The 27388-nt window shown below is 31.4% G+C and overlaps 1 protein-coding gene across 3 annotated transcripts in view; it reads left to right on the forward strand.

Annotated features, from left to right (window-relative positions):
- LOC118204266 (protein zer-1 homolog) overlaps positions 1-27388 on the forward strand; it is a 74954-nt gene that overhangs the window by 24471 nt on the left and 23095 nt on the right. For all 3 annotated transcript variants that reach the window (XM_085827045.1, XM_085827047.1, XM_085827046.1), the window contains exons 4-8: positions 6818-6950; positions 11385-11587; positions 14441-14503; positions 21844-21898; positions 26115-26168. In XM_085827045.1, the coding sequence (XP_085683171.1) occupies positions 6818-6950; positions 11385-11587; positions 14441-14503; positions 21844-21898; positions 26115-26168 (508 nt within the window). The remainder of the gene's footprint in view (positions 1-6817; positions 6951-11384; positions 11588-14440; positions 14504-21843; positions 21899-26114; positions 26169-27388) is intronic.

The following is a 27388-nucleotide window of genomic DNA, read 5'->3' on the forward strand; positions in this document are numbered from 1 at the left end:
AGTAAAATAATAATAATAAAAGAAATGTATAAATAGAAATTCAGGTGTGTAATTTTTAAATAAAGTTATAAAAGAGCATTCTTTTCAGTACATTTTGAATATTAAAATCGAAAGCTTATCCAATAAGCTGTACTTTTTTAAAGTACAGCAAAACTTTACAGTACTTTTTGCTGTACTTTTTGAATATTAATATCAAATTATATTTATATATGTTATTATATATATAAATATAATTTTGTATATATATAAAATATAAATATATAAATATAATATAATACAGTCAAAAGTCATTAGACTTCGGCGATTCCGGATTATCGATTTTTCCGGATTATAGATCATCAATTTAAATTTGGTAAGATGGCATGCAGAAATTACAAAATTAAAAATATGAAACCGTAATTTATGAAATAAAGAACAATTATGATCTAAAAGATATCAAAATTTACAAAGACAAAAAGCTTAATATTTATTTGTTTACTTTATTAAACATTTCTTTCAATGTAAATTGTTTAAGTTGCTTCGTTTCATGTGATAATACTTTCTCTTTAATTCTATTAAACAGACATAATTTCTTTTTTAGTTACAAAGTTCCGCTGTTCAAGTCCTATAATTGCTGTGTCGAGAATACCGACTAATTTGTCAATCAAAATTTTTTCATTTTCAATAACCTCTGTGTCTTTTTCTTTACTATCGGAAGCGAATTATAATGACGATGAACTTGTTTTAAATGATATCAAAGACGGAGTACATCGAGATGAAATACTACATTTAGTAAGGAATTATAAGCCAAATAAAATAAAAACATCTGCTCTGAAGATAAGGATAGTGTTAACGGATCAACTTCCAATTCATTGCGCGCCGGCCGCGGCGTCCCCCCCCCGAGCAGCGTGAAATTGATAAACAGATTTCGGATTTCGAAACATACTTTCGCTTTAGGTCCTTTACATATTAGCAAATATATATCGGAAATTCTATTTGATATAATCGAAAGTTCAAGCTTACTTTTATAAAATTGCTCTAACAGTCTGCAAAAAATAATAAGCCGGATCCAATTCGAAGATTAAGGAACAACGCAATCTGCAACATTAACTGAATTATAGAATTTTAGCTTAGCTTATACAGTCCGTTATACATTAAACGTGCGTGCGTAAAAGTTTTATGTGCATGCACATGCACATTCGCAGCCGTAAATGTCTTACGTGCACATGTAAACGCCTATGCGTATGAGGTCCGGATTATAGATCATTCCGGATTATGGGTGTCCGAATTAATGACTTTTGACTGTATAATATATATATATATGTTTTAGAATACAGTTCATTAAAATTCGTTTGATTTTGGTATTTTTATATTGGTATTAGGTAATTAATTTAACAGAAGAAAATTTATATTTGTTTTAATATTTCAAGGCTGTTAAAATTCAGATAATTTTTATATTATTAATTAAAAATTAAAATAATTTTTAGTATTCCCATTAATGAGAGGACTGAGGTTGACGGTTCTTGCTCAGTTCTTCTATGTATGCTGGTTAAAAGCACCACAGTCATAGTGCTTTAAATCCCTCTTCTAAGAATAGAGTAGGAAATGTGTAAAATAGGGTACCGGGTAGTAAATTTTGCAAAATGTTAGTTGTGGGAGAGAAAGTGGTAAGTAACAGTCATGTGTAATTTCCATTCTCTTAAATTTTCTGCATGGTGTGGTATACACAATTAATTCGATTGTTTTTTGGTCTTTTTTGGAAAATTGCAAGGACCATAAGGACAGTCTTTGAGGATCTTTTGCGGTTTGTGGATCACAGACTGAGAAATATTGATTCAGTCGAATGAAATAAATACACTGCTATATCTTGAAGAAAATATCTTTTCTGTATTGTACTTGAACCCCCTTTTAATAACTTAAAGGAATATAAAAATTAAATGCTGTAAACCCCCCTCCCCCCAAAAAAACATTTTTTACATCTACCAAAGAAGTGACTAATAAATGTAATTTAAAAAAAATCATATTAAGATTTAATTACAATAATTATTATGCCCTGTTATTAAATTTCTCAGTTGCTCTTTAAATCTGGACATCAAGTATGTAGACCTCCAGACCACCAATCAATCAATCAGTCAATCAGTCAATCTGTCAATAAATAAAAGAAAATAAATCAGAAAATGTCCTGCCCTGTACAAAATATAGTAATGCAGAATATAAGATTCAGTAAAATGAAGCAGGTGTTTGAAGCAGAATATAAGATTCAGTAAAATGAAGCAGTTGATGTTTCTTTGGATTAATTGAGTCTGCATATTGCTTTCAAACTCCTGCTGGTTATGGAGTCCCATTGTAGCTAATAACAATACATTGATTGGTATTGTATTGATTGCTCAGAGTCATACTTTTGGTCCTTGAGTGGTGGTTTGAGGAACAGCATTATACAGTGAAAAGTCGTTAATCCGGACTCGTCGGGTCTTCGGCGACTCCGGATTATAGATCATCAGTTTAAATCTGGTAAGATGACATGCAGAAATTACAAAATTAAAAATATGAAACCGTAATTTATGAAATAAAGAACAATTATGATCTAAAGGGTATCAAAATTTACGAAAAAAGCTTAATATTCATTTGTTTACTTTATTAAACATTTCTTTCAATGTAAGTTGTTTAAGTTGCTTCGTTTCATGTGATAATACTTTCCCTTTAATTCTATTAAACAGACATAATTTCTAGTTTAGTTATAAAGTGCCGCTGTTCAAGTCCTATAATTGCTTTAAATCATATCAAAGACGGAGTACATGACATGAAATACTACATTTAGTAAGGAATTATAAGCCAAATAAAATAAAAACATCTGCTCTGAAGATAAGGATAGTGTTAACGGATCAACTTCCAATTCATTGCGCGCCGGCCGCGGCGTCCCCCCCCCCGAGCAGCGTGAAATTGATAAACAGATTTCGGATTTCGAAACATACTTTCGCTTTAGGTCCTTTACATATTAGCAAATATATATCGGAAATTCTATTTGATATAATCGAAAGTTCAAGCTTACTTTTATAAAATTGCTCTAACAGTCTGCAAAAAATAATAAGCCGGATCCAATTCGAAGATTAAGGAACAACGCAATCTGCAACATTAACTGAATTATAGAATTTTAGCTTAGCTTATACAGTCCGTTATACATTAAACGTGCGTGCGTAAAAGTTTTATGTGCATGCACATGCACATTCGCAGCCGTAAATGTCTTACGTGCACATGTAAACGCCTATGCGTATGAGGTCCGGATTATAGATCATTCCGGATTATGGGTGTCCGAATTAATGACTTTTGACTGTATAATATATATATATATGTTTTAGAATACAGTTCATTAAAATTCGTTTGATTTTGGTATTTTTATATTGGTATTAGGTAATTAATTTAACAGAAGAAAATTTATATTTGTTTTAATATTTCAAGGCTGTTAAAATTCAGATAATTTTTATATTATTAATTAAAAATTAAAATAATTTTTAGTATTCCCATTAATGAGAGGACTGAGGTTGACGGTTCTTGCTCAGTTCTTCTATGTATGCTGGTTAAAAGCACCACAGTCATAGTGCTTTAAATCCCTCTTCTAAGAATAGAGTAGGAAATGTGTAAAATAGGGTACCGGGTAGTAAATTTTGCAAAATGTTAGTTGTGGGAGAGAAAGTGGTAAGTAACAGTCATGTGTAATTTCCATTCTCTTAAATTTTCTGCATGGTGTGGTATACACAATTAATTCGATTGTTTTTTGGTCTTTTTTGGAAAATTGCAAGGACCATAAGGACAGTCTTTGAGGATCTTTTGCGGTTTGTGGATCACAGACTGAGAAATATTGATTCAGTCGAATGAAATAAATACACTGCTATATCTTGAAGAAAATATCTTTTCTGTATTGTACTTGAACCCCCTTTTAATAACTTAAAGGAATATAAAAATTAAATGCTGTAAACCCCCCTCCCCCCAAAAAAACATTTTTTACATCTACCAAAGAAGTGACTAATAAATGTAATTTAAAAAAAATCATATTAAGATTTAATTACAATAATTATTATGCCCTGTTATTAAATTTCTCAGTTGCTCTTTAAATCTGGACATCAAGTATGTAGACCTCCAGACCACCAATCAATCAATCAGTCAATCAGTCAATCTGTCAATAAATAAAAGAAAATAAATCAGAAAATGTCCTGCCCTGTACAAAATATAGTAATGCAGAATATAAGATTCAGTAAAATGAAGCAGGTGTTTGAAGCAGAATATAAGATTCAGTAAAATGAAGCAGTTGATGTTTCTTTGGATTAATTGAGTCTGCATATTGCTTTCAAACTCCTGCTGGTTATGGAGTCCCATTGTAGCTAATAACAATACATTGATTGGTATTGTATTGATTGCTCAGAGTCATACTTTTGGTCCTTGAGTGGTGGTTTGAGGAACAGCATTATACAGTGAAAAGTCGTTAATCCGGACTCGTCGGGTCTTCGGCGACTCCGGATTATAGATCATCAGTTTAAATCTGGTAAGATGACATGCAGAAATTACAAAATTAAAAATATGAAACCGTAATTTATGAAATAAAGAACAATTATGATCTAAAGGGTATCAAAATTTACGAAAAAAGCTTAATATTCATTTGTTTACTTTATTAAACATTTCTTTCAATGTAAGTTGTTTAAGTTGCTTCGTTTCATGTGATAATACTTTCCCTTTAATTCTATTAAACAGACATAATTTCTAGTTTAGTTATAAAGTGCCGCTGTTCAAGTCCTATAATTGCTTTAAATCATATCAAAGACGGAGTACATGACATGAAATACTACATTTAGTAAGGAATTATAAGCCAAATAAAATAAAAACATCTGCCGTGATGATAAGGATAGTGCTGACAGATCAACTTCCAGTTCATTACGCGCTACGACGTTTCCCCCCCGCCGCACAGCAGCGTAAAATTGATAAACAGATTTCGGATTTTGAAACATACTTTCGCTTTGTAAATCCTTTACATATTAGTAAATATATATCGGAAATTCTATTTGACATAATCGAAAGTTCAAGCTTACTTTTATAAAGTTGCTCTAACAGTCTGCAAAAAATAATAAGCCGGATCCAATTCGAAGATTAAGGAACAACGCAATCTGCAACATTAACTGAATTAGATAATTTTAGCTTAGCTTATACCGTCCGTTATATATTAAACGCACATGTGCAAACACATATTTGCAGCCATAAAGGTCTTACGTGCTCGCGTAAATGCCTATGCGCGTGCTTCAAAGTGACGCATGCACAGAAAGTTTGTAGCTTCGAGGTCCGGATTATAGATCATTCCGGATTATGGGAGTCCGAATTAACGACTTTTGACTGTACTCTCTAAATTACAGCATGTACAGCTCTAAATTAAAAAATGTGTGCTACCTGTTAATTCTGACACCTGTTACAATCATACTGACTCTGGCATCATTTCTGTTGAGGGGTTAGCATTCTTGTCTGACATAAGCAAAGTTGCAATGTTTCCATATCTACGTGTCATCTTATCCAGAATCGTCAAAGTTTCCATGATTCTGGATTTGACTTTTAATGCATAAAAAATTATTTATTTACTTTTAAAACTACAAATTTACATTTAACTATTTTATTATTTATTAATTTATTAACTTCTGAGTAGAAAAATAATCATTAATTTTGAAAGTATGATGCAGATTGAAGGAAAATTTTATCTATGGTTGCAAAACAAAGGTTCAGTAACCTTTATAAAGAATATCCTGTTTTGCCAAAGACCTAAAGAATGTAAAGCCTTATTATACATTTCTTGGGCAACATTTATACCCAAACAAAACAAATCAATAAAGAACAAAATTTCATTCTCTAAAAGAAAACACAATTATGTAGCTTGAAGATCATATGATTCATTGCTTCTTCAAATTAAAAAATTTCAAAATTTTCATCATGGCATTTGACTTGAATAGAGCTGTTTCTCATAGTTTAGTTAAAGAATTCAAATGTTAGTTAAAGAATCCATTTATATCTTTTGGTTCAATGGTCACTAATATAATATGATGTCTTAAAACTTGCATTTGTGTCCCTGTTCACCTAGAATTGGGTTCACACCTGTCTTACAGAACCTTTGTTTCGAACATGGAAAAAAGTGAGGTTAAAGATAAAAGTGTATTCCTGTATGGATGGAGTGTGGATCCTAACATTCTAAACATGGATGATTTTTTTTGATTATTAAATGTTTAACTTGCAGCAATTCTGGAAAAAATATGAAAACCCCCAAAAAATATATCAGTTAAAGTTATCCACACAGTTCCTTATATCTTATTTTTATACCTTTGAAGGTTCATTATAATAGTACAGAATAATGTTAAGTGTATAGGAAAATGAATGCAACCAAAAGGTTCATTTGTTGTACCTGGAATTTTGTTATAAGCCAGGTTCAACTGTAAATAAGTGCGTAAGTCTTGAATTGACATTAATTTATGATAAAATAACATAAGATTTTTTTCTCTAAAATAAGTTTTCACTGTTTTTAACATTTTAAATATATGATTTTATGTTCAAAATCTTTTATTTCTGAAGGATTACTTCTGAAATAAGTAGGTCTATCATAACTGCTGAAAATTATTTCAAATTTTTAATGAAAATTTACATACCAAGATCAGATTGTAGTTTCTTTTCATTATGACTTTTATATTCTTCATTTTCTAAAATATTGTTTTTAACTTTTTGAAACTTCTCAATGTTCAATCTAAAGTTTTTAGTTTGATATATATATATACATATTTTAAATTCTGCATCTCGTGTTAAACAAAAAATCTTTCAGTGAACAACCTATGGAGGTGCCTGTAACAGATATACCAGGCTTGGCCAGCCGAGTGAGAAGGCCACTTGAATTTCTAGGACTCTTGAACACTGCGCATGATGCATGTTATCGCCATCATATACCTGCAAAAAGGGTAAAAATTCATCTTTGCATTTTACCATAAAATTCTTTCATTATATTTCACCATTAAAGTTCTTTCAAGTTTTTCTGTTATTTTTATGTTGAACAGTTTGAAGAGTAAGAAAGAGTAAGTAAAAATAAATTAAATTCAGGTTATTTAAAATTTTTTGTAGTAAATATAAAATAAATTTTACATAATATAGCATTTATTAAATGAACTGGAAATATCCATACATTTTGAAGGCAAAGTTTGGAGGACCTGATATGTGCATATATTTCATATTTCAGGAGATTTTAAAAAATACATGCATAACATGCCATTCCAACATAAAAGTTTAAAGGTGAAAATAAATACACATGACAATAAATTGCTCCTATATAATTTTTGATAGACACTAATGCAAATGAATTTGAAATTGCTTTTTTTATACAAACTTTGAAAAAATTAAAGAAGCCATCTATATTGGATCCTCAAAGTATATAACAACTTGTCTTCAAATACAGTTAAAATTTAATTATTTTTTAGCTGCCAACTTTCACAGTTTTTAGTCACTTCTCCCCAACTACCCAGTCTCCCGGTTTTTAATTTTTAGGCTTAACTGATAAAAGTGTTTATCAGCAATAAATAAAATTTATTGAATCAATGAAATGAAATCTGAAAATTTTATCTCCCTCTTCATTTGTGATTTTCAATATAATGTTTCTTATTAAATTTTATTTGATCTAACGTTTTTAATGTAAAGAGATTTGAAAAATGATCTGAAGAACCTTTTTATGAAGGTTCAACCAATGTTTAATCAGTTAATAGATGTATTTTAATTTTGTTTTACATCAATATGTGGTATGTCATCAAGTTGATCCACACAACAGTGTATACATTAATTGTTAATTTTCATCATATGTAAAGGCACTTTGATAAATTAAAGCTTTCCTTCTCTACCTGGGAATTTTCTCACTATAAAAGTGTATAATTGTAAAAAAAAATTAGCCAGACAACATAAATTTAGAATATCAAAAATCATTCCCAATTCTTTATATTTCAAAATTCTCAGCTATGTTTTATGTTACTAAAATGCATAGTAAAGTTTTATATATTTAAAAGATTGTCATTAAAGCATTTTTTGAAGTTTTAATGATTGATATGCACTCAGAAGTGCACTTTATAAGGTCAGGTCTTAATATGCTGTATAAGAAAGAAAATAGTTTTAAATAATATCCTGTTTGTAAGAAAATTAAAATAGTTTGTTTATTGAAATAACATTTAAAAGCTAGCTTATCATACAATTTTGGTAAACACTTTTATCTTTGTTGCTAATATTTTAGTGATGATTTAAGTATTTAACTATATAATTTTGGATCTGTTAGGTAAGTTTGTGCAATTTTTGTTAGGTTCTGATATAACTAAATATCTGGGACTGATATAAGCAAAAATTTGGTGTTGACATTAGCAGATGTCTACTGCTAGAGATGATGATATAAGAAGCTGTCTGAGTGCTGAAGAGCTCAAAATTGAGTTGAAAATTACTTATAAAAAAAAAGAGCCAGTAAATTTTTCTAAGGCAGATGGTTACTTCTGCCACTGAATGCTATATGAGTTTCTTGGATTAAAAAAGTTTAAATTTTAGTCTTGATCTGTAGTTTTGTTGAAACCATGTCTTCTTTTGTTTTGATGCTTAATGTTGCTCCAGTACTAATTAATTTCATTTTTTTTTTAAAAATTTGATTAATTGTAAATTGTAGGAAATTATTCCATATAAATTATTTACAGATCACTATGCGTAAGGTTTTTGATATTTCATAACTATTCAGTCTTTGTGATTGTTCATTGCTATTTTGTATTGGAAGGGGGGAAAAATTGCTCTTAAAAAAAAAAAAAAAAAAAAAAAAGTCTTTCTCCTAAATTTCAATCTTTCTTTTCTTTTTTTAAAGGGTTATTTTAGTCATATTACAGTGACTTATTTTATTTTTATTTCCTGAATTAATAATTTCTACAAATCAGGATTTATCTATGATGTCATATGATATTGCCATTTTGTTATTTGGTTACTCAGTAATTTTGTCTTGAAAAAGTTAAAATTGCCTAAAAAAATCCAAGAAATAATAAAAACATGGTATATGTACAAAAAGTATTAATTGTTTCCAAAAACAGGCTTAAACATTTCTTAGAATTACAAATTTTCAGATTTAATGTCATTTGAAAGACCTGATTCACTTACCATTCTGATTGATAAGTGAACTGAATACCTTTAAAAACAGTAACTTCATGTAAAATAATTCAGATGTAAAAAGAATTTGTATTGGAAGTACACTGCTGCATTCAAATTACAACACCAGGAAGGAGTGATCTGGTGGATGTCAAAATTACATGAAAGGAAGAAGAGGTTGGGATATGCTAATGATTAGTATTTCAGCGCATTTAGATGATGCAGGAGGAAGAAACGAGATCTGAAGCACTGCATAAAATAAAATTTATGTAGTGGATTTCTCATTCAAAAAGAACTTTGTAACATCGGAGTTTGCTCAGAATATCATGTTATGCCTCGAATAAGAAAAAGAAAGGCTTACCAGCAACTGTTGGAATTTGACAGAGGCAGGATCGTTGCCTATCGAGAGTGTGGATTATCATTCCGTGATATTGCCTATCACTTTGGTCGACATCCAACCATTGACATGTGAATAGGGAATCAGTGGGTTGCTGAGGGTCCATACTGAATGGCATGCAGGATCTCAATGCTCTCTCATGACTAACACCCATGAGGACAGCTCTCTCTGACTTAAAACTACCATCACTTCACGGGCCTAACCTGTCATCTTTAACAAATCCCTCTCACCAGCGGGACCTAATCCAGCCTCTTTCAGTCGGCATTTAAATCCGTGCTGCTAACATAATTTTGCTCCTTCATTTACCAAGACCTCTCCTTTACATCACACATGGTCCAGACTTGAGTTTTTAATTGTTGGGGGAAAATTATTTCTTTATCTTAATTTTTAACTAATTCCTCAAATCAGATAATTCGTAATTCTTCAATTAAAATTTAACTTATTTAATTCTAAATAGTGTAATCTCATCTTAGCATCTCTCATTTGAAGTTAACTTTTAAAGCTAAGCTTTAATTTAAATTTTTATCTCCCACACCTTAAATATCCTTGGTCTGAGAGGACAGACATATTGTGAGGTCAGCCCTGTAAAACTGTACAACGACATCCGGACCATTAGTCACAAAATGAGCATGTTTGCAGTACGCCCAGTATCTACTTGTATGTTGCATCGACGTTTGCAGCAGCGTGGACCGTCAGCACGGTGACCCTTCAGCTTCCCTTGACAATGCAGCATAGAGAGAGACAGCGACTGTGGTGTGCCAAATGACAGAGCTGGTTACAGGAGTGGCACAATGTCATCTTTCCAGACGAGTCCCGGTAGCGGTGGCAGCTGTTTCGACTAATCTCGCACCCCTGTAACGCCCTTTCCAAACTGCTTATAAATTTAATTATTTTGTCTTCATGTCGTACTGTTTATGTACATTAAATATCTTATTTGTATTTGCTTTCATTCATGGTGTTGCAATTTTAATGGCCAGCAATGTAGTTAAATAATGTATCACATTTTTAGACCTGTATAGCAGTAAAAATTCAAATTAAGCATAAATATAAAAATTAATCAGAAAAGAATTTTTTATTTTTATTTCTGTATTAATGGATTTTAGTATGTGCAAAATATTTTATATTATTGCATATAAGCTAACAGTCTATAAAGATCAGTATCATTTTGTAAGCTGTAAAATGGTGTGAATATTTTGGGGAAATTTCTGCTGATGTCCCACTTAGAGGCTGAATCGGTAATATTTTTTAATACTGTTAGCAGTTGGTTCAAGATTTTCAGATGAATGATCTGATTACATGGATGTTTTTGTGTCCATATGTGTAATATGCATACAATGTATTCATTTACCTTTTAAAAATCTTCCATAAGGCATTTCTTTTAGACACATAGCCTGAGTGTGCTTTGCTATTATCTAATAAAGCATGCATTCTCCAGTAAAATTGCTTTTTAAATACCTTTTATACTCTTAAATGGAAGAGGAAATAATTAAATAAATATATATATACTTTTTACAAAAATCTCAGCAATAGGTTTTCTCTAAATTGAATATAATCATGCTGTGTAAGCTAAATCCATCAGTACATTCCACATATGCACAATTAGATACATAATGGCGGGTGCTGGGATAAAATTAACTAGTTATATTTAATTCTGTTTTTTTTTAAAAAGTTCATTTTGTGAATTGTGCATTATTAAATATTAAGGAATATTCACCATATGTACATATAACGGTGCTTGCTATTGCAAACTCTGTCATATAATTAGTGTCAGATTGAAAGCATAAATGAAGTTTTTAAATTAAGCTATACAATCTCTAGAAAAATTTAATTATTTTATAAATTTCAGATAGCTGGTGATGCAACAGAAGAACAGATTTTAACTGCAGGCCAGATGTATTGTGCACGGGAATATATGATCCAGAAAGTATTAAATGATCTGTTTCACATTTTCCGGTTTTCTACATGTAACAATACTAGACTGGCATTGGATGTTATAATGGAAGCTATGCGAATTCATCTAAAAGTGAAACATATTCAAGTATCTGGAAGGTGAGTTATTTTTAATTTAAAATGCCTATGCTTTGGTTCACAGTTATATTATGCCAGAGGCTCACAATCTTATTCTTACTAAGGTCATGATAAGAAGTTTAGGAATCATCGAGGTCATATAGTTTAATTTCTTTTTTTTTGGGGGGGGGAGGGACCAGAATTACTTATTTAATTTTCTAATTACCATGTTGTAATACCAAATAAGTAAAATAGTCATGTTTTGAAATATAGAAATCTATACAAAATAAAGACTGCCGATGCTGGCTATAACTTAAAAAAGTTAAAAGAACATACATAAAATAATGCAAAATCAAATTACAAATATTTGTTATTATTCACTTTCTATAATTTGCACATGTTGAATATCAAAGTTTGTGTGGGTTAGTCAATTTTGTAGATTACAGGCTTTAAACTTATTTGACTTTTGTTAACACTTTTCCCTTGATAATTTTTGTGTTAAATTTTGACTGTTAGTTTTTAAATAATTACTGAAATCATACTTTGGGAAGAATTATTTATTTAGGATCTATTGAATTAGGTGAAGAAAAAAGTGTATTTAAATGCAAAGAGAAGTCAGTGTTTGAGAAAAATATTGTTGGGAGAGAAGAGGCTTAATTATTGGCAATTTTTTTGAAGAAAACTCTTTTCTAAAAGTGCATGGGACTGTTTTATTAAAAAAAAAGTGTGTATCTTCCATCAAAATTGCATTTTAAATACCTTTTGTTCTCTTAAATTGAAGAAAGAATAGATGTATATACTGTATATAAAAGGCTGCGCGATAGGTTTTTCGCTAAAATGAATATAATCATGCTATCTATTCTAAATTCATCCATACATTCCTCATATGTACTGTTGGATTCATAATACCACTAGCTTTGTAGAAGTGCTAGAATTGAAATTTTGAATTTATTAAAACAATTTTTTTGTAGCATTTCAATTTTTACCACTAGATACATTTTTATAAGGGCTTAAAAAGGAATGTTTCTTAAGATAAGAATTTATAGTTAAGTAAACAATTATATTTGTTGCATGGACGGTAAACCAGCCATCTATGAGGTGAATTTTTCTTTAAAACTCAGTATGTCAATTGTGGATAAATAAGTTTTTTATGTCTTTTAACCCCATAGTCTCAAAATTAATAATACAGTAGAATACAAACTCAGTAATTGATTTATCTATAATAAAAAATTTGCAAATTCATGAACTGTGATAGACAGTTTTAAACAACTTCAATAATCATATAAAGTACAGTCAAAAGTCGTTAATCCGGACTCGTTGGGACTTCGGCGATTCCGGATTATCGATTTTTCCGGATTATAGATCATCAGTTTAAATCTGGTAAGATGGCATGCAGAAATTATAAAATTAAAAATATGAAACCGTAATTTAGGAAATAAAGAACAATTATGATCTAAAGGGTATCAAAATTTACAAAAAAAAAAAAAAAAAAAATATTTATTTGCTTACTTTATTAAACATTTCTTTCAATGTAAGTTGTTTAAGTTGCTTCGTTTTATGTGATAATACTTTCTCTTTAATTGTATAAACAGACATAATTTCTTGTTCAGCTACAAAGTTTCGATGTTGAAGTCCTATAATTGCTGTGTCGAGAATGCCGACTAATTTGTCAATCGAAATTTTTTGTTTTCAATAACCTCTGTGTCACTTTCTTCACTATCGGAAGCGAATTATAATGACGAGGAATTTGATTTAAATCATATCAAAAACAGAGTACATCGAGATGAAATATTACATTTAGTAAGAATTATAAGCCAAATAAAATAAAAACATCTGCTCTGAAGATAAGGATATTGCTGGCAGATCAACTTCCAATTCATTGCCCCCTCCCCACAGAGCAGCATGAAATTGATAAACAGATTTCGGAATGGTTAGATAAACAAAGGATTATGCCTTTATCCATTTTTGCAGCAATTCCACTTTTTGTTTAATGGACTTCGAAACATACTTTCGCTTTGTAGATCCTTTACATCTTAGTAAATATATATCGGAAATTCTATTTGACATAATCGAAAGTTCAAGCTTACTTTTATAAAATTGCTCTAACAGTCTGCAACAAATAATAAGCCTGATCCAATTCGAAGATTAAGGAACAATGCAATCTGCAACATTAACTGAATTAGATAATTTTAGCTTAGCTTATACCGTCCATTATACATTAAACGCGCATGCGTAAACGTATTATGCGCATGCGCACAAGCATATTCGCAGCCATAAAGGTGTTACGCGCGTGCATTAAAGAGACGCATGCGCAGAAAGTTTGTAGCTTTGAGGTCCGGATTATGGGTGTCTGAATTAACGACTTTTGACTGTACCTTTTTTAATGAAGTACATTAAAAATATTGTGTGTTTTTATTAAAAAGTTTTATTTATATATTAGACAAAATCACCATTAAATTTACTATGCTGAATATTTTGAAATTCAAAATTTGTTTGTTTACAACCAAAAGTGAGTGTGAATATTGATATTCTACTGCAGATGCAGGGATTAAATGCTAAATACAAAATTTGACTTTTAAATTAGCCGTGATTGTGTACATAATTGGAATTACTGGCTTCAGTCTCAAAAAGGGGTAGCAATTTTGAAAGATTGGTGGTGAGCTTTTGTGTTGAGAATCATCATAATTCATTGATAGCATACCTCAATGGATATTTGATGTCATTCAGGCAGAGCACGGCCAGTTAAGCATTAACTGGCAGAATAAAATTATTTTTCATAAAATTCCTTGGTCTCTGAACAATATGCTAATATTGTATGTCATTACATATAGTTATACTTTATATAAAGTTTGCTTTATATTTACTTGTAATTTATGAATTCTTTTTCTGTTTCAGTGCTTCATTATTTTATGTTGTGAAAAATGAAGGTAAAGATTTTTTCAACATAAAAATGCGAAGGTAGGTATTGGCATGCATGATCTAAATTGCTTGTATGATTATTAGGTATTTATGTAGTTAATTATTATCCGAATTGACATCAATTTTAGTTGGAAAAATTCATCATTGGGCCTTTGCAGATTCTTGCAAAATCCTTTCCGTCCCTTCCAGTCACATTTCAGAGCTGATAGTTTGCGACTCAAAACAACCATAGCTCTTATTTTTACTTGCTTATGTTAACCCCATCTCCCCCAAAAAAATCTGATAGAAAGCCATAATATTTACTTAAGTTATTCTTAATCTAGTTCATATAATAATAATATATAGCATTTTAATTTAGTTTTATAGTTTCAAAAGTATAAATTTCAAAGCAGTAAATAATACTTTATCACTTTGAATACTTCATCTACATGCACCATACTACACTATATCACTTTGAAAGTGATAATGCTCTATTATTTTGAGTATTCTTTCTAGCATTTTTAGTGTATTGTTTAGAAATCTGATTTTTTTCCCTCATAATTTTATTCAGTAATTTATGAGGTTGATATTTGTTTCAAAAGTTTCGAAGGGCTTAATCGATTCATTCTTCTTAAGAATTCCAGGCAGGGCCATTAATTTTTCCTTTCTATAGAGATAAAAAGGGGAATAGAGTATTCAGAGTATACAAGATAGGTAGCGTAGTCTCCAGGTCTAAGATTCTTTTCAAATTGTTTATCAATGAGTTCTGCCTTAATAGTAATCCGCAGTATTCATGAATAAGTGAGCTGCGTATGGAGCTTGATTCACACATGGAATAAAACATTTATTTGAAATGAATATTATTCCTGCCATTACAGGCCGGTAATTTTTTCTCACTTATCAAAGCATAATCAAACATTCTTTGGACATAGCACCATCTAATTCTGTACACATTCCCTTCTCCACCCCCCCCGGAATGAACTAGTCTCATCAGAACTCAAATTTTTATACTTTATACTAAGGCTGTTTGCACATTTTGTAGACGATTTTCATTGTATTCATAGAAATATTTTACCTAAATTTTTTGTGTTTAAATGTTCCATTTGATAACCCTTATATTCATCACTATCTTTCTACATCATAATTTCCAAGACAATAAAGCTTTTTATAGTAACAGAAGAGGTGTTTTATCTCTTTCCTCGTGAACAGTTTTCTGAAGTCCAAGGAGGGACATCAACTTTTTAAAAGTCCAAAAGTGCAAAAATCTGGGTATCAAAATCAGAAGATCTAGCAGAAATCATAAGATCCAGCAGGAATATGAATGAAGGATATGGTCTTGATACCCATTTCTTGATCCATTTTTTCCCAGGAAATTTTTTGTCTCGATGTAGTTCTAACTGATTGATGGCACTGTGGGCAAAGAGAAGGTATGTCATATTTGAAAACTGGGCCTAAAATATGTTCCTGATAATATGTGGAATTAATCTTAACAATTTTCTGCACTTTTTAAAATTTTTATTTCTTGTCATATCAAAAATCAGCAACAAAGATAAATCCCTTTGAAAAAACTTTCTTTAGATTCTTTGAACCATGTTCTAAGCTTTTACTTTTCTTTAATGATAATGAATGGATCTTTTTTTATTACAGTCATTTAAAAATACTCAAGATTCATCTTAATGTGACAACACCTTACCATTTATTACCATCTTAATGTGACAACACCTTACCATTATTAATGTGACAACACCTTGTACTTACAGTTGTCACATTAAGATGAATCTTGAGTATTTTTAAATACTCAAGATGATCTTGAGTATTTAAAAATACTCAAGATTCATCTTAATGTGACAACACCTTACCATTTATGTCCGAATAATTGTTTTTTATAGAGAATTCTGCAGTGCATTTTCCTTCCGATGGTATGTCGTGGAGAAGGATGATGCACGTTATGTTTTCTTGCCTTTTTAAAAATTAATCAGCATTAATCACTCTGTTTATAGTTGACACTGGGTCTTGTAATGATTATGCAAATGTCCTTCTGACTTTGAAGATTTTCTTTTAACTTTAAAGTTCTTACCTTTGCAGCATTTGAAACATTCCCTTTTTTCCCTTGGATATGCATCTTGAACAATTTTCTCCCTTGAAGCCGGACTTCGATGTCCTTTTCCTTTCTTATTGACACTATTATTAGTTGTTGTTCTCGGTACCGAAAAATCAGGCTTTGAGAGCATTTTTCAATAACTAAATATGAATAATTTTCTTCAGAAAGAGCACGAACATAGCTTTCCATCCATTGCTTCTTTAAAAGTGCCATTTTGCATGAAAACAAAATATCCAAATAGCAGACGATAATTTAAATTAAAAAATATAGTTGCATTAAAAACTATGTGTGTTGCCCAAATGAAAAGTGGACGAGTTGAAGAAAAATAATACCTTTATTTTAAGTCAAAAGACATCACCATAGGCATTGAAACACAGGTCCGAGCATTGCAGCAGCAGCTCGATGCGTTTGCTGTAGAAAGATTGGGGCTGATTCCTGAGGAAATCCTGCATGGCTTCTATCGTCCGAATGGAAAAGTGTCCTCTGTAAGGCTCTCTTAAGTGGTCCAAAGATGTCACAGGGTGACATGTCTGGACTGTATGGGGGGTGCTCCAAAATCTCACAACGGAATGTGTTTAAGGTCCTCTGGATTTCCTGGGAGATGTGTGGGCAGGCATTGTCATGCAGAAGGATCACTCCTTGTGTGAGAAGGTCTGACCGTTTGTTTTTTATTGCTTGTTGCAGTTTTGTCAGAGTATTGCAATATTGTGCGGAATTGATAGTGCTCCCTTGGGGCAGGAACTTGATTAAAAGTGGTCCACGACAATCGAAGAAAAATGAAAGCATCACTTTCCGTGCATTTACCATAGCTTTCAATTTTCGGGGTGGAGGAGATGAGCTGTGTTTCCATTGCATACTCATTTTCTTGGGTTCGGGTGTGTAGTGGTGGCACCAGGTCTCGTGGCCCGCAATGATACTATCCAGAAATGTGGGATTATCCTCATAACAGATCAAGTGCTGGAGACAGAAGCCCATTCGTTGTTTCTGATGATCAAAGGTCAGGTGTTTTGGTACCCATGCTGCACACACTTTGCTGTACCCCAGATATTTGTAGATAATGGTATTAACCGTTCCTTTACTCAGGTTGAGTTCGTGACTGATTTCACGGGTTGTAACCCTTCGATTAGCTTGGATCATTTCATTAACGGAGGCAATGAAATCATTGGTGATCACTTTGTTTGCTTGGACCGGTCTCGGCAGATCCGATGTCATTTGCTGCCCTTCATGGAAACTTTTACACCATTTGTTTACAGCCATACGACCTAAACAGTGGTCGCCATACACTGTCACCATTTTTCGATAGATGTCTGCATTACGCTCACATTCCGCAACCAGAAACCGTACTACCACACGTTGTTCTGATCTGGATGCATCGATGGATAGCACGCCTTTCCTTTCGCACAATTTAATCTCCTACAAACAGGTTTCACGGTTAAACGCCACCTGAGATGCATACATCATACTGCCTTTTATATACTTGTGCAGTTGCGCTGCTATTGATGCATTCATTCTGACGTTATTGCATGTGTCTACTTTTCATTTGGGCAACCCTTGTATTTTTCATACAGGCGATTTTTTTTTTTTTGTTTAGCAAAGCAAAGTTGTCTAAAAAATGTGCAAACAGCCTCTGTAGTATCGCTTGAATAATGTTCATATTCTTACATAAATTTAATAAATTTTAAAACTTGATCTAATGAATAGCAAATTATACAAATCTTTGTTAAATATCTTCAATTAAATTTTGCAAAATAATATTATAAGCACTATGTAACTAAAGAGCCATTCCAACTGGGGTTTATCTGAGCTAACGGAGCCAGTTCCATGTGTCGACTAGCTCCGCTATGGCTGCAGTTCAGATTTTTCAACTTGCTGCCCAATGGGGAAAACTGGTTTTGGAGATGGGTCAGCTGCGTTAGCTGTGTCCATTAGCTCAGATAAACCCCAGTGGGAACGACCCTTTACACATGATACAGTACAAAGTCCGTAATCCGGACTCATCAGGACTTCGGCGATTCCGGATTAGGGGTTTTTCCGGATTATAGATCATCAATTTAAATCTGGTAAGATGGCATGCAGAAGTTATACAATTAAAAATATGAAACCATAATTTATGAAATAAAGAGCAATTATGATCTAAAGGGTATCAAAATTTACAAAAAAAAAAAAAAAAAAAAAAAAAGAGCTTAATATTTATTTGTTTACTTTATTAAACATTTCTTTCAATGTAAGTTGTTTAAGTTGCTTCTTTTTTTTATGCTAATACTTTCTCTTTAATTCTATAAACAGGCATAATTTCTTGTTCAGTTACAAAGTTCCACTGTTCAAGTCCTGTAATTGCTGTGTCAAGAGTACTGATTAACTTGTCAATGGGAATTTTTTCACTTTCAATAACCTCTCTGTCACTTTCTTCACTATCGGAAGCGGTATTTTCTGGATCTAGAACCATACTACAGATTTCGCCATCTGTTAATTGATTGATGATTGGGGCATTGTCGTCGCAATGAAAAAACTTCGGTTATATCATCTTCATTTATCACCGCTTCTCCACATTTCTTTACAAAATCCAATAACTAGAAAATTTCACCTTTACTTTGCAATATCCAAAAACCTTCAAATTCGTGGCTATTATCTTCGTCGTCCTCAGTATGAAATATGGTAACTGGCCATAAATTATGCCAAGCACTTTTTAACGTATCTGGAGACACATCCTCCCACGATCTTGCAGTGCTCCACACAGAAGATTTTATGCTAAAAAATTTTGAATAGTCTTACCATTGTTCAAGAAATTTAACATAGGTTTTAAAAATGCTACTTTATATTTGCATTTCATCGCGGGCATTATTCCCATATATCCATAGGCTGAATGATAGACGTACAATTAGGAGGGAAAAATAATACGAATACATTATCTTTCACTAAAACTGTGAAGTATGCACCGAACAGTTGTCAACAACCAGGACTATTTTTGAGTCATCAGGTAAACAAACCGAATTCAAATGTTGCCGAGCCTCGAGTATAAAATGATTTTCAAACCAATCGTTCAGCAACCCTTATGCATCCATGCTTTTTAATTTGCGTGATGTAATATAATGGGAAAATCGTTACTCCTTTAAGTGCTCGAGGTCGTGCATGTTTTCCGATTATGAAAAGTTTGCACTTGTGCGTTCCTGCAATATTTGCGCACGCTAAAATTGTTAGTATTACTTTGAAATTTTTGACACCAGTTGGAGCCTTTTCTGTAGGGGTTGCCAACATATTTCGCAGTACGTATTGCCAGAAAAGACCAGTTTCATCAGCGTTGTAAATTTGTTCTGGAGATAATTGTTCACTAGTAATGAGTTCAATGAATTCATCTGCAAGTTGTTCAGTGGCTTCAGTATCAGCTGAATCTTTTTCACCTGAAATTTTTAATTGTCTTATACCTTGATGATTTTTAAATTTGTTTAACCAATCTGTCGAATATGTGCACTCAGTGTTTAATTTCACTTCATGAAATTCATAAAATATTTTGGCTTGAGCCATTAGCATTGGACCCGTCAATGGCACCCCCTCGCTGCAACACTATCTGACACATTCAGTTATCATTTTGTCATGATCGTCACTTTTAGCATAACAAACCCTTTTTCTGTTATTCATTGCAAGTGGAGTCTCGAAATCCACAAAAAATTCAAAATGTTTCTTTTTGCTTATGTCATATACAGTTGACTTTCCAATGTCATACTCCTCACATAATTTTGAGACGGATATGCCTTTATCCATTTTTTTTTGCAGCAATTCCACTTTTTGTTTGATAGACATCGAAACATGCTTTTGCTTTGTAGATTCTTTGGCAGCTCCAGAATTGGAAACTCTTTTTGACCCTAATCGAAAGTTTAAGCATAATTTTTATAAAATTGCTCTAACAGTCTGCAAAAAATAATACGTCGGATCCAATTAGAAGATTAAGGAACAGCGCAATCTGCAACATTAACTGAAATGCCTTAGAACCAGTAAAGATAGTTTTAGCCTAGCTTATACTGTCCATTATACATTAAACGCGCATGCATAAAGTATACAAAAAAAAAAAAAAATGTTTGTGGCTTTGAGGTCCGGATTATAGATCATTCCGGATAATGGACTTCCGGATTACGGACTTTGTACTGTACTGAACTGTAATACTCAAATATTCAGTAACAGATTCACAAATAAATTAATATAACAGTGATAATAATTCAGATAAAAGTCTGCTAACTTAACCACAGTTCTTTTGAAGTCGATTCTAAAGCAATTTTGTCCTGTATTTCAGATGGGTACAGGAGTTGGACTCGTCTCCAAATTGTCCATTCTTTAGTTATAATATTATAACTCTTACTTGTCCATCACAGCTGGCGAAAGCTTCAATGATCTTAACCATTTACCAGATGTTTCATGAAAAATATTCATCGCCTATCAACACTAGATCATTAATTTTGAAATTTTGGACTTCTTTCAAGTTCTGCGATATGTGCACTGAGTGTAGGTTCATAAGATATTTACTTCTCCACCTCTACCAGAGTAAATTTAGTAGGTTTTCTCTGCATTTAAAATGTTTTAATAAAATGTCCTTGTTTAAAAAGTCTGAATTGCTCAGTTTTACATAAAATAAATTCGGAACTCTTCTGCCAATTAAGAAATGTGCCGGTGTTAAGGGAAATGGTTCGTCTGGCTTTGTGTAGGTATACATTAAAGGTCACAGAATTTATGACTCCTTCAGTTTCGATCAGAATCATCTCTAATACTTTTGCATTCAGTGAAGATCTTCCAGTTGCTTTCCTCGAACTTGTTTTTAGTTGTCTGACCATCCTTTCATAAAATCCACCCCACTCCTCTTTCAAGGATGTATTTCCATTTATTGGGATGAAAACTATTGCTTTGTATCAGGGTGATTGATGAATGTCAAATTACATTAGAAGATATATTACACTGTAGTAATTCTTGTAATCTAATCCTACATTAAGATTATAGTTCTTATGCTTTGTTATTATGATTTTCATACATTCAGTCCCATGTATTTCAAAATATCTTTTTTAGGGGGGGGGGAACAGAAACAGAAATGTAAGAAAGTACTTTTTGTAACATTTGCCACAGTTACAAAACAAAATCATGCCATTGTACTAGCAATTAGTTTTGCTGAGTTTATTTGCTTATTAAAAATCACAAAAGTAAATTTTTCAAATTTTTTTTTTTTTTTTTTAAATTTTAAAGTATTATAGACTGTTCATGACTGTGAAGTTAAATTGTTAATGTGTAATTTAATTTAATTTGAATTTTTTCTTTGTAGGAAAATCATAAAAGTTTTATTAGATGCTATGTTCTGCCATTATTCTGATGTTACTGTAAGTCTATTTTCACTATTATTTACAAATTTTATTTAGAAGTTTTATTTACAGATTTTGTTTACATTTAAACGAATTTGTTTATAAATTCCAATTAGTTGTTACCACAATAATGCACATTTGCATTCTAAATTTCACTTTGAATTTTCTAGGAGATAATTTTCCTTTTTTTTTAATTATTAAATTTAATATTATTTTTGCAGCAATAGCACAGGATTTTATTTTTTGATCCTATTAAATAAATTTTAAAATTCACTAATTTTAAAGTTTTTCTTTACTACACTAGTTATCATTAATTAAGGAAAAATCACAAAAATAATGTCTATTCAAAAAGTTACATGTAGAATTTAATGAAACTGACCCACAGTTATACAACACATAGTAAGGTATAAAATAACGTAAAAAAAATTACCAGACAGTTGTGTGTTATAGAAATTAGCATATGTATAAAATGAGAAAAACAGATGTGCTAGTTTGGCATAGGAAAATTACCTTCAGTATGGAGTAGGATCTCCCCTAGAAGCAATGGAACACATGCAGCAATGTGCGATGCTGTCAATTATGCAATCTATCGGTTTCTAAGGAAGTGAGAGCCATTGCTCTTGTAAAGCAGTTGTAAGCATGTCAAGGGTCTGAAGAGGAGGATTGAGAGCAGCTATATATCTTTCTAAAGTATTCCTAACATATTCAATAGGTTTCAAGTCCAGTGATCAAGCTGGCCACTCCATGCGCTAAATTGTTTGTTGCTGAAGTTAATCGTCCACGATGCGAGCCCTGTGTGTCTAGCATTTTCATCCTGTAGCAGGAAATTCTCACCTATTGCACAGGCATTAGGGCACACATAAGCATCAAGGATGTCATCTCTATAGGACTGATTATTCATGGTTCCACGTGGAAAGACATGGAGGTCTGTGCATCTACCCAAGAAGATACCACCACAAACACTGCCTTCTCCATATGCATCTCATTCATGGATGTTTGATAGATGATAATTGGTTCCAGTTTCTCTCCAAATCAAATAATTCCTACTGTTCCTTTGAATGCAAAACCTGGTCTCATCCATAAAGAGAACAGTCTTCTATTGATCAGCTGTCCAGTGGACATGTTGACATGCCCAATTCAAACATTTTCTTCCATGATGCAACGTGAGTGGCACACAAATGGCTGGTCGCCTTGCATACAGACCTCTTTCGTAAAACCTTCTGTTGATGTTGACACCAATCTTCCCAGTAAGTAAGGGAGGATTGAGTCAGAGTTGAGGTTCTATTCCTTCGTGCGCATAATAACAGATATTGGTCATCATTGCTGGTCATTAGTGGCTGGCCATCCTTTGTTGAACCTTTTGAATGCTGAATATGTGGTTAGATATTGTTGTGAAAGTCTATGAACCACAGAACTCGCATTTAGCCATCTGGCCACTTCTGTCTGAAGTTAATAATCCATGATGTCTTTGTTCTGCCTCTAGTATCCCAATAGCTCTTCATTGGAGTTCTTCCGACAAGTGATACCTGAAGGTCATCATTACAAATTGCTATACCAGATTTATTAGCTCAGTATCACAGCGAAATTAGCTTGCTCTGGAAACATGCAATTTTATGCTCCTTGCAGATGACGTATTTCGATTGCAGCCACTAATTTGCATACTGCAGTTTTACTCAGTAATTCTAATTTGACAGCAGATTGAAATTTTATACAGATTGGTTATTTTTTAATGAATTATTGCTATTTTTGTGATTTTTCTAATTTTTGGAAACCAGTATCTATATATATGGCCTATTCGAAAATTTTTGTACTTTTCCCTTAAAGACTTGATTGGATTTTCTGTAATTGATTAACTTGTGAGTTGCAAAATAAAATGTATTTTAAAGTTTGTTATTTTAATGGATTTTCATAATTAGCTAATTTTTGGGTTGAAAAATAATAATTTTAAATGTTTTAAAATTTATTATTTTGTCTTAGATATTTTATTATTATTAATTTTTTCAGTTCAAAAGTGAACTGAATAGCAGGATCAATAGAATTCATTGTTGAAAGAACTTTATTTAAATCATCTTTATTACCTTCAAACAGAGTAAAAGTATCGTCTACGTAGCGGAACCATGCCGGGAAGTTTAAAGTTTCAAACAATTTTGATTCATAATAATGCATGTAGATATCAGCCAGGATGGGACTGAGGGGGCTTCCCATGGCTAATCCCTCAGTTTGCTTGTAATATTTATTTTGGAAAAGGAAATGTGTTTGTTTCAAACAGAGTTGAGTGAGAGAAATTAGCTCATCAATTTCGATGCAAGAGAAATGAAATTCACGAAGTCTGGTTTCTAGACATCCTAATGCACCCTCCACTGGAACATTGGTGAATAATGATTTTACATCAAAAGAAACCATGAGTAAATTTATAGGAGAAATGTTTTTAACCTTTTTTACAAACTCTATTGAATATTTTGTGGTGTAAATGTTATTGTCTAATAGAGTTGAAAATCTAGAAACTAAATAGCTAATGGATACGAGGCAGTACCTAAATTTGATACAATAGGGCGGAAAGGAATACCACTTTTATGAATTTTGGGAAGAGCATATAATCTGGCACAATTCGCAACAGATGGGATAAGCGAATGTTTTAAGTTGCTTGAAATTGTTTGTGAAGATTTGATCGCAGTTTTTATTTTCGACATGTCCGAAGGTGAAGGATCTTTAGGGATCGGATTATATGGTCCTTCGTTTAAACTCTTAAACGATTGATTATATTTAATTATGTGTACTGCTGATTTGTTTTGGGGTCACAGTATATCAAAAGATATTAATTTTTAGCTATAACTTTTGGGAAAATTTTTCTTTTATATTTTAAAATTTTGATAATTATATAAAAATAATTGTAAAATCAATTTCTAGAATTATATTTTCTGATTCTTGATCACAGTTATTAATAGATGTTAATGTAAATGTTTAGAATATGCTAAAGTTTTGAGTAGTGCAGCTGCACACATTTTTAGAATGATTTCAGGGCTGTCATTTAATTAAGATTTAAAATGAGAGGTGTATTTTTTTAAATGTTCAACTTGATAGCCTTTTTCTGGACTATAAGACTACATCGTGATTTCAGTGACAGAAGGATTTTCCTTAAAGTTTCCTGGGGGTATTGTTTTCTATTCCTCTTCTTTCCAGAGTAAGAAAAGAAAGATCTCTTTTCAAGAGACCAAAAGGCACAGTAACCATTGGTAAAACATCACTCTGACTTTGCAGGAATATGCTGAAAAAATATATGTACAATGCTTTATCAATTCTCATTTTTTCAAGGAATACAATGGTACTTTTTCAAGTATGACCTGTTGCTTTATATTTATGAAGTTTCACTCTTTGAAAGTCCCTAGGATAAAGAAATAAAATTTCCCATTAAGAGAATCCTGCTACAGTTATAAAACTCTTACTGAAACTTTCTTTGCATTGATGGAATCAGGTCTGTACATTTTATTCCTCTTCGTTTTCGATAATAAATGGACCTTTTGTTATTCAGTTGTTTAGGTAAGCTAATGCCTTTTCAAGGATCACAATGTAACCCCATTTATCCCATGCTAAATAGTTTTCATATGAGGTTCTACCAATTGTTCTGCTTTGAGCCACATTCTTTGCAAAAACTGATGAACATTATGATATTTAGCTTTTTTAAATTGTACATTTTGGGCTATTATTATATTTATTGTTACTACAGATGTATTTAAAGACTTTATAATTGATTTCCGCATTGAGAGAATTTCTTTTGTTGTCAACAATGATTTAACATTAGGAACAGTACATATCTTTTTTGGATATTTTGTTTGGAGTTTTCATTCCAGGTAAAAGTAGTGATTGACGGTTTTTTCCTTTTTGATTAATAATGTTGCTTATTTTGCACTTCAGATTTTAATAACACAGATTTTGCAACATTTTTGAATTATGGAATAGGACTATTTCTCTCTGGAAAGTGCAGTAATAGATCCTTCAATCCACAGTTTGTTTACATGTGATATTTTCAATAAGAATAAATTGAAAAGTATCGGACCATATTTCTCATTTCAAATAATAAACTGTTGCCAGAAATTTTTATTCCAGAACATTTTCTTTTTTAAAATGATTTTTCAAAATCATTTTAAAAATGTGTAAGAACACCTTTTGTAGTTCAATCTTTAAAAATGTGTTTTAAAATGTTCCAGTATTCTGAAAATTTTGTATTTTATTTTAGATGTTGAGAAATGGATGTCTGACTTTAATTCATTTTAAAATTCCTGAAGATGTGGTAAGACATTTTTCTAGATTTTTAAAAATATTTTGAATGTTAAAATTGGTAAGTTACTGAAATAAGTTTTATTTAGTAAAATTCTCCTGTGTATGATATGATTAGCTATCTTTAAGATAATTGCTTTTAGTTCCTGGTGCTGTTAGTCTTCTGTAGAGATTATCTGAGAGAAGATGACTATGAGTAATGATTACTTATTTGCCTAATTTACATTCACATTAAAAAAATACTGAATTAAAAAATTACTCTTTAAAAAATACTTATGTATATGTGTGTGTGTGTGTGAGTGAGCATATATGGATTAATTAATAACATTGTATTAATAAAATTATGTATTTGTTATAGAAATAAGTAGTAAATTATAGCCTAAAAATAATATTGAGAAAAAATTACCAGTGCAAAATTTATGTTTTTTTTATATAATTTTAGAAACATTCACTGCTTTTTAAAATATTTATCCAATGAAATATGCTGATTTGGTTTTCTCGTTTTCTTCTTAGAATAAGACCTAATTATTTTAATTTGTTTAGAGGATTAAGAGCTTATAAAAATTAGCATGTTTCATATTGCAGGAACTTTATATAACATAGATGTTATATAATAATTTTCAGAGCATGCTAAAAAATATTCATTTAATGAAGTCTGCTTGACGTATTTTTTTAATTAATCATTTCTGTTATTGAAATAACATGAACTTCAGAAATTAAATATACTCTCTTATTACTGTCAAATATCTCTGAATTTTTTGCCAACTTTTTTCCTAAAAAACTGGCTTGCACTATTTTGAATAGCTGTTTATTATCTTTTTTAATTTTATGCTTAAAGATTACTAAAACATCTTAATCTAAGGTAATTAACTTAAGACACAGGAATTTAAAAATGACAAGCTTCATGCATATGTTTGCTGAACTGTCTGCTTCAAAATAAAATTGGAACATCAAAAATAAAAATGAATTGTTATATATCACTTGAAAATTAATTTGTTATATATTATCAACAGTACAGATAGCAGAAGAAAATCACGGACACTATTAAGAAACCAGTTAGGAGCTTGATGAATCAATTAAAGAGAGCTGTATCATATTGTTAAGTATGTCTGTATGGTATTTTATAAGTACATTATACTAAGAAGAGTAAAATTAATGATTCCAAGATGACTATAGTGAACCTTCTGCCAGTTACTCGCCTTCTATATATGACCCCCCTTTTTTTCTCTTAAA

The sequence above is a fragment of the Stegodyphus dumicola genome, chromosome 11, assembly GCF_044657685.1.
Source record: "Stegodyphus dumicola isolate Sdum_Otavi_A_Nest chromosome 11, ASM4465768v1".
In the NCBI taxonomy this organism is placed as follows: Eukaryota; Metazoa; Arthropoda; class Arachnida; order Araneae; family Eresidae; genus Stegodyphus; species Stegodyphus dumicola.